Source organism: Pempheris klunzingeri, chromosome 22 (genome assembly GCF_042242105.1).
Source record: "Pempheris klunzingeri isolate RE-2024b chromosome 22, fPemKlu1.hap1, whole genome shotgun sequence".
NCBI classification, from domain to species: Eukaryota; Metazoa; Chordata; class Actinopteri; order Acropomatiformes; family Pempheridae; genus Pempheris; species Pempheris klunzingeri.
In genome coordinates, this window is record NC_092033.1 from 2,079,119 (window position 1) to 2,092,049 (window position 12,931).

The window sequence follows — 12,931 nt, forward strand, 5'->3', positions numbered from 1 at the left end:
TTTTAGTGGTCTTGAGCCGGACGGTAAAATTAGATGCAACATCACCATGGCAACACATCATTATGCATGTTTTGTCGGACTCGTATCGTACGAACTGGATACCGAAGGCAAAGATGGCACCCGTACAACTGTGGTGACGCCATTCAGCAAAAAAAAAAAAAACGTTTCTGGGGTTTGGAGAAGTTTTACAAAGGTTAAACCCCCATTGCTGGAAAATAAACAATACAAAGAGTAATAATTTGCCATGTTTGTGGCTGCCAATAGTTTTACAGACGTCTCTTTTCTTAGTCGAGGTCGATGTGGGAAAAGCTTTTTACGCTGCAGTGGATTTTTTTTGTTGCAATACCGCCAGTGGCCACCGGGACAAATTGGAAGCAACACTGAGCAACATCCACTATCCACTTCCTATAATATATATATATATATATATACACACACACACACACTCTCCCGTATGAATGAGTGTGCTGAGCGGTGTTGTTGTGGGCCGGCAGACAGAGCCGTCTCATTAACGCCACAGCACAAGAGCCTCAGTACAGACGGCGTTACAGTGAAAGCCTTGTTTCTGTAACTTCTCAGAATTGGCTCTCAATGTACTTGTGAGCCGCCACATGACAAAGTCAGTAGTATTTGTTGCAGCATCAGCAGCAGCAGCAGAGTTTTTCTAAACGGGCTGCAAGTATAGGAGTCCACATCTCGCTCCACTGCGCCATACGTGCCTTTTCGTCCGTCTACATGTGTGGATCGGGGGGAACCGAGGCGCCCGGCGTTCAGTCCACGTCCACCTCCCGCTGCACCCCTTTTGCCCCATGCTCCAGTTTCCTGATCCGTCTTAGATCTGCAGGGTCGAGCTAAAGCCTCAAACAAAGGCTCGTACACAGAGAGCCGCACACAAGCGTACTCATGTGTGACTGAGGGCCGAGGAATGCACAATGTGTGTGTTTGTGTGTGTGTGACAGAGAGATTATGAGGAATAGTGAGCGAGAGAATCAACACAAGTGTCCTTTCACTCATGAATGTGTCGCCTTTTGAATTATTCATTTCTTTGCGCCACATTTGTGGATATCTGTGTGTGTGTGTGTGTGTGTGTTCTTGTACTTGCTACATAGTGAGGACCAGGACATGCATTTCAGTGAGGACTTTTTTGGGGAAGTGAGGACATTTTGGCTGCTTTAAGGTTAAGACTTTGTTTTTAAGGTTGAGGTTAGCATTAGGTTTAGGGTGAGGCATTTAGTTGTGATAGATAATGATCCGGTATGGGACTGGGGAATGTAGTATGCCATTTATGGTCCTCGCAGAGATGGTATGTGAACATGTGTGTGTGTGTGTGTGTGTGTGTGTGTTTCCCCAACTGGGTTACAGGTCACATCGAAGCAACAATACCTGCATTCACCTGCACACCGAGGGGACAACGTGGACGTGTGCTTGTGAACGTAATGAGGTGACGCAGCTCCAGTTCTGGTTCTGCGTCTTCATCAGCGACGAAGACTGAATGGACAAAATGTCTGACTTCACGTGCATCGTGACAACATGACAACGGAGCAGCTCGGGGAAAGTACAAGTACAAGCTGGATTACTAGAAGTGGTAGTCGTACGATTGGTAGTAGAAGCTGTAGCTGTTGAAGCAGTTTTAGTAGAAGAAAGGTTACTAGAAGTACCACAAATAGTACTACAAGTGAGTTAAACACACAGAAGAAGGAGTAATAGTACTAGTAATGGTAGTAATAGTACTAGTAATGGTAGTACAAGTACTAGACAATTGGTATACAAGACAGTGGTACTAGTAGTAATATGTTGCTGTTGTGGTAGTAAGTTGCAGTGGTACTAGCAGTAACTTATAGTTGCTATAAGTTGTAATAGTAATGGTAGTAGTACACTGAAGTAGTAGTAGTAGTAGTAAACTGTAGTAGTAGTAGTAGTAGTAGTAGTAGTAGTATTAGTTGTAAACTGTAGTAGTAGTAGTATTAGTAGTAAGCTGTAGTAGTAGTAGTATTAGTAGTAGAATTATTAGTAGTAAACTGTAGTAGTAGTAGTAGTAGTAGTATTAGTTGTAAACTGTAGTAGTAGTAGGAGTAGTAGTAGTAGTAAACTGTAGTAGTAGTAGGAGTAGTAGTAGTAGTAGTAGTAAGCTGTAGTAGTAGTAGTATTATTAGTAGTAAACTGTAGTAGTAGTAGTAGTAGTAAGCTGTAGTAGTAGTAGTAGTAGTATTAGTAGTATTAGTAGCAGTTGCGTCAGATATCCATCAGATCAGAGGAAACAAAGGTCAGAACATAAACCAGCTCCCAGTCATCCATCATTAATAATCAACTGGAGGCCAGATTTCACACACACACACACACACACACACACACACACACACAGCTGACCCGGCTGCAGAGCCAAGTGTCCTGATGAGGCTCAGGATGGCCGCTGTCACATGACGGCGTTTGTGTGTAATCTCCTTGAGACGGGGAGGTCTGCTTTGAAGCTCCCCTCACACACTGATGTGGAGCGACACACATCCAGGACACCTGAGGTCCACACCGGCCTCACAAGGGCTCCACGGGCTCCACGGCGGAGCTCTGCCAGGGAGCACACACCCCCACCTGCCTCAGGGGAGACACACCGCAGGCTTCATCAGGCACCGTCCGGCTCAGAGTAACACACTAGTGGACAGAAAACACCCAGAATGCACATTTAGGTGTTTATTTTCCTCCTCTTTGTCTATTTGCATCTGTAGATGTCTCATAACTTCCTATATTCAAAGGCTGTTTTCTCAAAATGAGCTTTGTCTGTCACTCTGAGCCAGAAGCCTCTCTTTATTCTGAGGGTTTTTACACAGGGGTTTGGTCACATCTCGCTCACAGCCTGACTCAGACCCACAAAACAAGGCGAAAATAGCTTTTTTTATGGGTGTGTCTGTATTTTCTGATTTGTAGTGATGTAGAAAAAGATTCCCTTTGTAAAAACCTTTGGTTTTAATATGTCAACAACTTTGAACTTGGCTTTATCCAACGTTCAGATCTCAGTTGTGGAACTGAATTGAAATTAGAGTACATTTAATTAGTAGCACCTCATTTGCGTATTTACACACAAAATCTCAGATAACTTGCAATACAAAAAATAATCATCTTAATGTAAATGATAAATCGGGAAGGCTTTCATGGTCAACAACCTTGAACTTGGCTTCATCCAAAGTTCAGATCTCAGTTCTGGAACTGAATTGAAATTGGCGTAAATTTAATTAGTATCGCCTCATTTGCGTATTTACACACAAAATCTCAGAAAACTTGCAATACAAAAAATGATTATCTTAATGTAAATAACAAATCGGGGAGGCTTTCGTTGTGATTTCTATTAAGTTTAATTTTGCACCCTAGAAAATCCATAAACGATGCACAGACGAACGTGTCAGGTGTGTGTGTGTGTGTGTGTGGTGTCATGTGGTGACTTTCCCCGTAATAATCACAGATGAATCCTGACAGGTAGGTCTGTCAGCCCCCTCTCTGCCCTCTCGCAGTGTTTCTGTGGTGCTGGTGCTCGGTGGAGCTCCTGGGCATCACCTCGGAGGGCTCCAGCGCTCTCTGGGTCATCGCTCTGTTTGTATACAAAGACCCACGTCACGGCCGCTTTGCCTACTAAAGTTTCCACCGCTTCTTTCCATCCAAACCCGACAGGCTCCTCCTCTCTCACCCCGGGCTGATGCAATGCTCTTCTTTATAAAGGGTGAGTCCCCACCCCTCCTCCAGCAGAACAGGGTCTCCTCTCCGAGCGCAGCGCATCTCTGGGAATTTTACATTAAGAAATAAAAATAATCTCAAATCGGTTTTATTTTTTCTTCTTCTTCTTCCTTTTTTTCGCTCCGTTTGGTTCATTCTCAGAGGTTTTGTCACCTGAAGTGTCTTCTGCCTCAGACCCCGTGTAGCGCACAGGCCTCATCCATTCATTCGTCAGTTTATCCATTTTAGCTCCAAACGCGCTCCTCGGATCAGTCGGCTTCCGTCAACACGTCCGGACTCTTTTCTCTTTCTTCATTTTTGCCTGAGAGGATTTTAGGGGCGTCCTGCCGCATCTCCACCAGGTAAGAGCACCGGCATCAGTCCGCCAAGCACCTTCCGGATGTAGGCGGCGAGGTGTGTGACAGCTGCGTCTGAGCCTTTTCATGGTTTAGTGAGGTCTGGTTTGGCTTATGTGGACAGAAAAACCTCTTTAAATGATTTTATTTGTATCTACAGTCTCATTTCTTCAGTCCTGCGGCCCATCTGTGGGTAATAAAGCTATTCCCTGCCACATTAGAGGCGCAGTTCTGTCTCCAAGGAGGCAGAAATGTGCTCTCCGTGAGGCCAGAGGCGTTATTTCCCACCCAGGTCAGCCCTGGTGCGAAGGAACAAACACTGAGACAGACAGACAGATAGATAAATAAATAAATAAATAACTGGGCGGTGTGACAGTGATGCTGCAGTGCCGGGCTCGTGTCTGGATGTGGCACTAGTTTAATTGCAGGGATCATTACGCACACAAGCAGAGAGGAAAGGAAGAAGTGTGAACCCTCCTGTGTGTGTGTGTGTGTGTGTGTGTGTGTGTGTGTGTGGAGAGAGAGAGAGACAAATGAAAGCTGTGTGTGTGAATCAGCCTCTGCGCAAAATGGAGAGCCATGCCCATAAAGGGACAACACGTGCCTTTGTTTCCATCGGAGCCGGTCGGTCTTAGAAACAATGTCATTAAGCGGACGTGTGTTTGCGGGTCTGTGCGGGTCTGTGCGGGTCTCCAGCTCGGCCAGGACCGGGGCAGTCACATTAGGTTCAAGTGTCAGGTGTCCACATGAGGCTGGTCTTTAATGTCGCCTCATCCTGCTACAAAATGTGGAGATTAAAGAGAAAAAGAACCCTGACACACCCTGCGTGCTCTCCGCTTTTCGGCTGACTTCCAGGCGGATTGTGCGGCGGGTGACTGCGGGTTTTTTTTTTTTTTTTGTCATTCAGATTCATTCTGAGGTGATGTCGGGTGGACGGATGCCGGTCTGGTATTTTTCCACTGCTGGTGCGTCACCCCCCTCCCCTCTCCTCCCTCCCTCCCTCCCTCCTCCTTCCACAGAAAAGTCACGTGATCCGAGATTCAGATTCAGATGAGGAGCGCTGCGGTGCGCGCCCCCGGCTCACTATAATATTGATTATTCTAAAGGGAAGCGTGAGCGCGCACAGCTAGAAATAACAACAGAAAAGAAAAGAACGACTAACAGAGAATTAATCTGTTTTCTTTCCTTCCTGCTCCACAGTATGAAACAACCCGCTGCCAAAACTGAGATGAGCCGGTTCAACATCTCCCCTGAGGAGGACAGCAGCAGCACCAACAGCATGGAGTACACCTACCAGGACTGCCCCAAGAAGGTCCCCCTGAGCGGCGGGTGAGGCCAAAATCACGTCTGAAAATGTTAAATATTAAAGAGGAAGCAGCTGTTGGTGTCTAAGTTCCTCCTCTGCTCTCCCTTTTACAGGCCCTTCACTGACATAGACGCAGAGAGTCAGAACTTCCTCCCTGAACACAACCTGGGCAAGAAGAAGTATGAGACCGAATACGTAAGAGCTCCTTCTCCTCCTGCATCACCTCCATCCTCTCCCATCCTGTTGGTTTGGTTTGTTTTCTTGTCCTAACTGAGCCCCGTCATTCCTCCCACAGCACCAGGGCAATGCCTCCTTCGGCATGTCCGTCTTCAACCTGGGCAACGCCATCATGGGCAGCGGCATCCTGGGTCTGTCCTACGCCATGGCCAACACCGGCATCGCCCTGTTCGTGTGAGTGTCTCGCCCGCATGCTCTTGTGGAGGAGGTTCAGCCGTTAGGGGGGTTAAAAAGTGGTGATTTGGTGGCAAAAACAAACCGAGAAGGAGCCGGAGAGGCCGATCAGTGCCACTCAGAGCTGGTTTGGTTGTGTAATCTGGATCCAGCAGGTGTTGTCTTGTCTGTTGTGTCAAGGCTGCAGATCCTGATTTACTCAACTTCTGCAGTTTCTCCTGCCACTGGTGTGTGTGTTGGTGTGTGTGTGTGTGTTGGTGTGTGTGTGTTGGTGTGTGTGTGTGTGTGTGTGTGTGTGTGTGTGTGTGTGTGTTGGTGTGTGTGTGTCGACCCCGGGCTGCAGGTTGAAAGTTTACAAACGATCATGGCTCCAGCTGAAGTACTCGCTATCGTGTTTGCTGTAGATAAAGCTGTGGAGAGAGTGTTCGTTTTAGTGGGAAAGATGACAAGTTCTCTTCAGGGCAAATAATGGTTCCCATGTGAGCGCCCCCTGTTGGCCACCCAGTGAACTCTCCGCTCAAAGTGGCTTCTCTTGTCTTGTGGTTTCAACTCTCCTCACATGTTTCCTGAAGAGAAACCAAAGCCAGAGAGGTTTTCCCACCACACAGGCAGCACTGACCCCGCCGAAGAAACACCACACACGTGTCTTCTTCTTCCCGCTCGTAGTAGGTGACCGGGTGCTTCGGGTGCCACCAAATGGCGTCCGATCCGTTCATCTGTCAGTTTACAAACACGGGGAGTGGCAGGAGAAGCGGCTAAGCCGAGCTAATCCCACTGCATTTGGGTTATGTAAGCGGAGAGCCGTCAGAGATCATGAATGGAGCACAGAGGGGTTTGACTGTCAGCCAGCGGCCAATCGCATCTGCAGCTACTACTTACCTTGTGTGTTTGCATTGCGAAACGCTGTCTGGTGCTTTTCTCATCAGCAATTACCGCCCCGACAAACTCACTCCCCACAGGAGGTCATCCAAAGCACATATTTGTTGAGCCGCAGAGTACAAAGCGATAAGATAGAAACGCTCGTGATGTAAGAGGCGGCCATCAAATGGGTGATGCTGGGAGGAGGCAGCGGGGGGGCTCAAATGTCCTGGAGATTAATTTACACCTGGACTATTAATACAGTGCTGGCGCTGCAGCATCCCAAGGGTGCTAAAGAGGAGCCCGAACGGGAAAAACCTTTCGTCCTCTCCAGCCCTGCTGATGCTGCCCCGTCGCTCAGAGAACATGCAGACGGGTGCTGCCTTCAAGGTCTTTGCTGATCACGGCGACAAAATGTGAGAAAATCCATGTTTTTCGTCACATCTGACGATTTTCAAGTCAGCAGGGACAAAAAAAATCCCCAGATTGCTGACAGTGTTTTTGCAGAGCAGATAGTTTTGGGATGATCCTTCACTGAAGTGAACATCTCGACAATCGTAGATGTTTTTCTGCTCTGAAAAGAAGCAGAAATGAATGAAATCGTCTGTCCTGCTGGCAGATGTTTGTCATGTAAGGTGTAGTTTAGCTGCAGCAGAGGAGCGTCTGACCTTCACGCTGACCGTCGATGTGTTTGTTTATCACTGAACTGTCTTCTTTCTAATCCTAAAGACCCCTCTCTCATCTGTCTGCAGGATTCTCCTCGTGGCCGTCGCCATCTTCTCTTTGTATTCTGTCCACTTGCTGCTGAAGACGGCCAACGAAGGAGGTGAGTCCATCAGACGCTCGTCACGCATCCAAACGTCCCCACGGCTCCTCGACGTCTTTCTGAAAACTGACTAAACCTGTTGTTGTTCGCAGGCGCGCTGGTGTACGAGCAGCTGGGTTACAAAGCCTTCGGGATGCCGGGGAAACTGGCCGCCTCCTGCTCCATCACCATGCAGAACATCGGAGGTGAGAAACTTTCTTTTTATAGGTGCTCTTCTATATTTATCCACCGTGTGTTGATTCCACGTGCTGAAACACTGCCCCTGTGTGCCGACACTGGCTGCATGTGGAAAAGAGAAAAAAAGGGAAAACAGGAATTCTGGAAACCAGGAGAGTCGAGTAGCTTCCAGTAAAAACTTGAGTCATTCTGCAAGAATGTGCCAAACTTTGTTTCTCCCACTGGAACAGCTCAGCCCCTCTCCAAATGTTAGACATCACTACTTTGGGCGTGGAGTTCCCTTCATGGACACGACTCTGCTGATTTCACGGGGAAACAAACTAACTGCAGCTGTTCTTCTTTTCACAGCCATGTCAAGCTACCTCTTCATCGTCAAATACGAGCTGCCCATCGTCATCGAGTCCTTTATGGGAACCAGCAACGGGTGAGTCGCCAGATATGGTGTTTTGTGTCTGTGATGTGTCTTTAAAGGTGCATTTTCATTCTAACAAACGGCCACTAGCTTTTATTTTCAGCTTCCTAATGAGATTAATCTTTTATGGCTTTATGATAAAGGTGTTTCTAGATGTGCATATCACACTTTGATTCATTTTAAGTGGCAGAAATGGGAAACACGCATGTAAACATGCAGCATTTTGCAGCATTAAGAGGAGAAAATACACAGATAGAATAAAAAAACCATAGGTGGGTAGTTTGATAGGAACGAGAGTAAAACTAATAGAAGTATTGGTGGTTGTATCTTAATAAAAAATGGAGGGTAGTGATGCAGATGAGGCCGCGTTGCAGCCGTAACTATCAAGCAGATGTCAGGGGGTGTTTGCAGGATCGGGACTTAAAATACTGTGAGACTCTGGTGAAAGACGAACTGTGTTCTCGTGCAAAAAGTGGAAACATTTCCCACAGAAGGAGGATTGTTAAAAGAGGTGCAGGAGGGAGCGGGAGGCCCTCGAGGTGAAGTGGCACATCAAGCAAAATGGCTGCCGGTTGTTTTTCAAGTGTCTTAGAAGGGGAAGCACGCTGCACGTCTTTGTCCTCCTGCTGGAGTGGAGTGGTGGTGGTGGTGGTGGTGGTGGTGGTGGTGGTGGTGGTGGTGGAGGGGAGGCTGGGTGTCTGGACATTTTAGAGGGACGGGCAGTGCTCAGCGTGTCTCAGAGCGGCCCTTCAAAGAGCCCTTTTAGAAGATGCAGCCGGTGCCGCATCGTGACAGAGCGCGGGATGAGCTCACTGTGACCTCGCTCCTAGTTTAAAAAATTGATGTGGCTCGGCTCCTCAGTCGCTGCTTTGTTGAATCTATTTGTGCGAGCGATGCAGTCATCCTGCGCAGGCCGACGCTCCCCGACTGGACGGGACGTGTCGGAGCAGCAGCTGAGAGCCTCCAACGGGCCCAAAGCTGCACGTTAAATCAGAGAATCCTGCCAGAAGAGTGGATTTAACGGGATGTTTCCTGCACAGTGTTGCACGTTTAGTCTTAATTAGTTCGCTCTTCATGCAGTTTGTCTTCAGCTGGGAGGAAGATGACTGAATATGTGATCAAAGCTGCAGCAGTTATACATAATGCATAACCTGAACTAAGCCTGAAACAAAGACAAAATCTAGACGAGTATCCTGAAGACGATGACGAGAAATGATAATAAACTTCTCATATTTTTCTGAGGTTACATTAAAAGACTATTTAATTATTCAGAATTTACACACTGCAGCTCACAAACATTGCAAAATGCAGCTATTGTCAGAGTTTTTTGCGAAACTAAACCAAACTTGATGTGTAAAATTGGTGAATTGCCCCTTTAATATGACACATAGGTGTTTTTTTGTGAATTAAAATTTGCATCACTAACATGTTGGTCTGTCTGGTCTGTGTTTCAGAGAGTGGTACACTAACGGTGACTACCTGGTGCTGCTGGTGACGCTGGTTATCATCCTGCCGCTGTCACTGCTCAGGAACTTGGGTGAGCAGTGTGTGTGTGTGTGTGTGTGTGTGTGTGTGTGTGTGTGTGTGTGTGTGTGTGTGTGGTAAAACCGGATGTATTTCCACGTATGGGCTGGTTAGAGGTCGGTGACGCACTTGCATGCGTTTGTGACTTCAAAAAAAGGTTCACAGCTCTGACTGAAGTGATGAAAGCAAAAGAAAAGATTCCACCACAGAAAAAAAAAAAACAGCGGCTCATGTTTGTGTTTGGTTTTTCCTGCTCAGGTTACCTCGGTTACACCAGCGGCCTGTCCCTGCTCTGCATGGTCTTCTTCCTGATCGTGGTGAGTAAGACACACTCACGCTCACATGTATGTTTCCTACACATCGTCTGTTTGTAAACGAGCCGAGCCGGCTGTGCCAGATGGACAGCAGAGGAGCAGGAAGTCAAAACAATGAAGCATAACAAAATAAAATAGTGAGGCTGAAATCTGGCTGCAGCTTTGGTGTCTTTTAAGTCCCAAAGCGTTTCAGCTGATTTCGCCCTAAAGTCGTTGTCGTCTCGTCCGTCAGGTGATCATCAAGAAGTTCCAGATCCCGTGCCCGCTGCCTCTGGACGTCAACGCTACAATCAGCAAACTGAACACCTCCTTGTCCAGCGTGAACATCTCCGCCGTGGACTACAGCGAGGACGCTTGCACGCCAAAATACTTTGTTCTGAACTCTCAGGTAAGACCGTTAGAGATGTGCGAGGTGAAGCAAACATCGGATGTATAACTTGGGTGTGACTTCTGAACGTGTTGGTCTTTTTTTTTTTCTAGACCGTCTACGCTTTTCCCATCCTGACCTTCGCCTTCGTGTGCCACCCCGCCATCCTGCCCATGTACGAGGAGCTCAAAGAGTGAGTGCACGCCGTCTTCATTTCATCACGCTCCCCCCAAACTGCACCTGCTTTCTACAGCGTTTGAGCTTTTATTTTTTAAAAACTGCTCGTCTAAGTGAAACTTCCTTCTCCTCCCGCCCAAACAGTCGTTCCCGCAGAAAGATGCAGGGAGTTGCCAATGTGTCCTTCCTGGCCATGTTCATCATGTACCTGCTGGCCGCCCTCTTCGGATATCTGACCTTCAACGGTGAGTTATATACAGATAGATAGAGTGTGGTGGTAGGCAGCTGAGGCACGTCGCTGATTTCAGCAAAGTTCCTTTAGGCGAAGGCACCAAAAGACGACTGTAAAGCAACTAAGAGTTAATCATCCAGCGTTAAAGAGAGAAGCCTCCAGTTCCAAATTAAACAGTGAGCTTCTCTCCTGGAACAGGCCTGTTACGCAAGGCTGTGTTTGTCGTGGCAGGAACATTTGAGCGCTTGCAGAACTGTTCCAGTTACATCAAACTGGTTGTACAAGAACATGATAGCCAGCCCTGCCATGACGGGGCAAAACCCGGTGTGAGGTGTTGCATAGTTTTGACTCGTTGACAGTAAGAGATTGAGAAATCATCGTGACGTTGCACTTGCTTTGTGGAGTTTGTCAGCTTTAGGACGGACTAAATTCTCCCCGACATCGCTGAACGTGTCAGTGTCGTGTTTGTGGTTCGAGTTTTAAGCGCTTGAGGTCTAAAAAGGGGTTTTTCTTCACAGTGCACGTCGGGCCTGAGCTGCTGCAAACCTACTCCAAGGTCCACCAGAGCGATGTGATCCTGCTGATCGTCCGCCTGGCCGTGCTGACCGCCGTCACCCTCACCGTCCCCGTGGTGCTTTTCCCCGTAAGTGTGGAAAAAAAAGATGGATCTAATCTTGATTATCACTTGATTCTTACCTCATTCGTGTTGGATAACCTGCGTTTCCGTCCCTGCGTAGATTCGTACCTCCGTCAACCAGCTCCTGTGCGCCTCCAAGGACTTCAGCTGGATCCGCCACACCGTCATCACCGTGGTCCTGCTGGCCGGCACCAACTGTCTGGTGATCTTCGTCCCCACCATCAGGGACATTTTTGGCTTCATCGGTGGGTATCTGTGAGCGTTCACACGTCTATAAAGAGCATCTCAAACATGAAATGTGACGTAAAAATGCCGTATTTCTTCTCCTCACGCAGGCGCCTCTGCTGCCGCCATGCTCATCTTCATCCTGCCCTCGGCCTTCTACATCAAACTGGTCAAGAAGGAGTCCATGAAGTCCGTGCAAAAGATCGGGGTAAGCAGCTACTTCTTAGCGAGAATTAGCAGAATTCCCCAAAAAACACAATCAGATAGTCGTCTGTAAAAGACTATTTTAGAGGCAACAGTTTGGGATAAAAGACAGGAAGTACTTTCATATTTGTCTGTGCAACATGAAGCTGTAGCTAACAGCACGTTAGCTTAGCAAAACTCCCATTTGTAGCTTACACGATGGACTATTACTCATGCTAAGCTAAGCTAAGCTAACCAGCTCACCTTCTGGTCTGAGTCCTTCGAGCTCTTCCTAAAAGTCGATCACGTCGGCTAATTGTGAAATCCTTCTCCGCTCCAGGCCTCCGCCTTCCTGGTGTGCGGCATCCTGGTCATGACCGGCAGCATGAGCCTCATCATCCTGGACTGGATCCACAACGCCTCGACCAGCTCCGACGGACACTAAAAGCTCCACCTCTCCTGCGAGGAGGAGGAGGAAGAGGAGGAGGAGGAAGAGGAGGAAGAGGAGGCTCTCTGCGCAAACCAACGAAGATCAAAACTTATCGTAAAAGAAGAGAAACACAAGAACTCACTTGATGCTCAGCTTTGACTCTCTGAGCGACAAACCCAATGCCATTCCAAGAGAATGTATCCGAACTTTGTACAGTTTGCTGTTCTAGGCCACAAAGATGGTGTTTGACTCGTTTTGTTCTCTTTTTATTGCAACTTTATTTGTTTTTTTTTTTTTGCATTTGTTGCTCGTTTTTATTTTTTGTTTCGATGTTCTTTTGTAGTTACGGTACGGCTGAAAACAAATATTTGAAGGTGCCTCAAACGGTCGGAAGAGTTACGGCGTCTCTGACAAAGAGGCAACCGACTTGAAAGTTTATCCTCCTCAAGGACGATTAAGTTCCTTCCAACATTTGTTGTCGTTTATTTTATTTTTTCCTTTTATACTTTGCCAAAAAACGTATTTGTAAAGCATCTTTGTATATTGAAAAGCACTTACTGTTCAGCACACTCGTGGAGGAAAAAAACAAACAACAACAACCCAGATTTGTCCGTTTTCACCGGCGGTTCAGTATTCGTACTAAGGTTTTGTGACCTTGCTTCTAGTCTCAGCTTTCATTGTAAACATAGTATAAGTGAACAGAACCTGCCTTTTCAAACCCAACACTGGGAGCTGCAGAGCTCCTCACAAGAGGACTCTACCAAAACTGTATTTAGTCTTTATAACCTGCTGAGGAT

The 12,931-nt window shown here is 47.3% G+C and overlaps 1 protein-coding gene across 1 annotated transcript; it reads left to right on the forward strand.

Moving 5' to 3' along the window:
* The first annotated feature begins 3,995 nt into the window (after positions 1 to 3,995).
* Positions 3,996 to 12,456, forward strand: slc38a2 (solute carrier family 38 member 2). Its single transcript, XM_070853505.1, has 16 exons — positions 3,996 to 4,061; positions 5,256 to 5,384; positions 5,475 to 5,556; positions 5,657 to 5,772; positions 7,383 to 7,456; positions 7,549 to 7,641; positions 7,982 to 8,057; positions 9,500 to 9,582; positions 9,828 to 9,886; positions 10,116 to 10,271; positions 10,364 to 10,443; positions 10,572 to 10,672; positions 11,178 to 11,302; positions 11,397 to 11,541; positions 11,632 to 11,729; positions 12,045 to 12,456. Exons 2-16 carry the CDS (start codon positions 5,257 to 5,259, stop codon positions 12,147 to 12,149), a joined length of 1,521 nt encoding a protein of 506 aa, XP_070709606.1. The 5' UTR covers positions 3,996 to 4,061; position 5,256; the 3' UTR covers positions 12,150 to 12,456.
* Positions 12,457 to 12,931: the final 475 nt, after the last annotated feature.

Coding starts and splice junctions, on each gene's coding strand:
- slc38a2 (XM_070853505.1), top strand. CDS start 5,257: ATGAAACAACCCGCTGCCAAAACTGAGATGAGCCGGTTCAACATCTCC. Junction 9,583..9,827: donor GTCACTGCTCAGGAACTTGG/GTGAGCAGTGTG, acceptor TTTCCTGCTCAG/GTTACCTCGGTTACACCAGC. Junction 10,272..10,363: donor ACTTTGTTCTGAACTCTCAG/GTAAGACCGTTA, acceptor TTTTTTTTCTAG/ACCGTCTACGCTTTTCCCAT.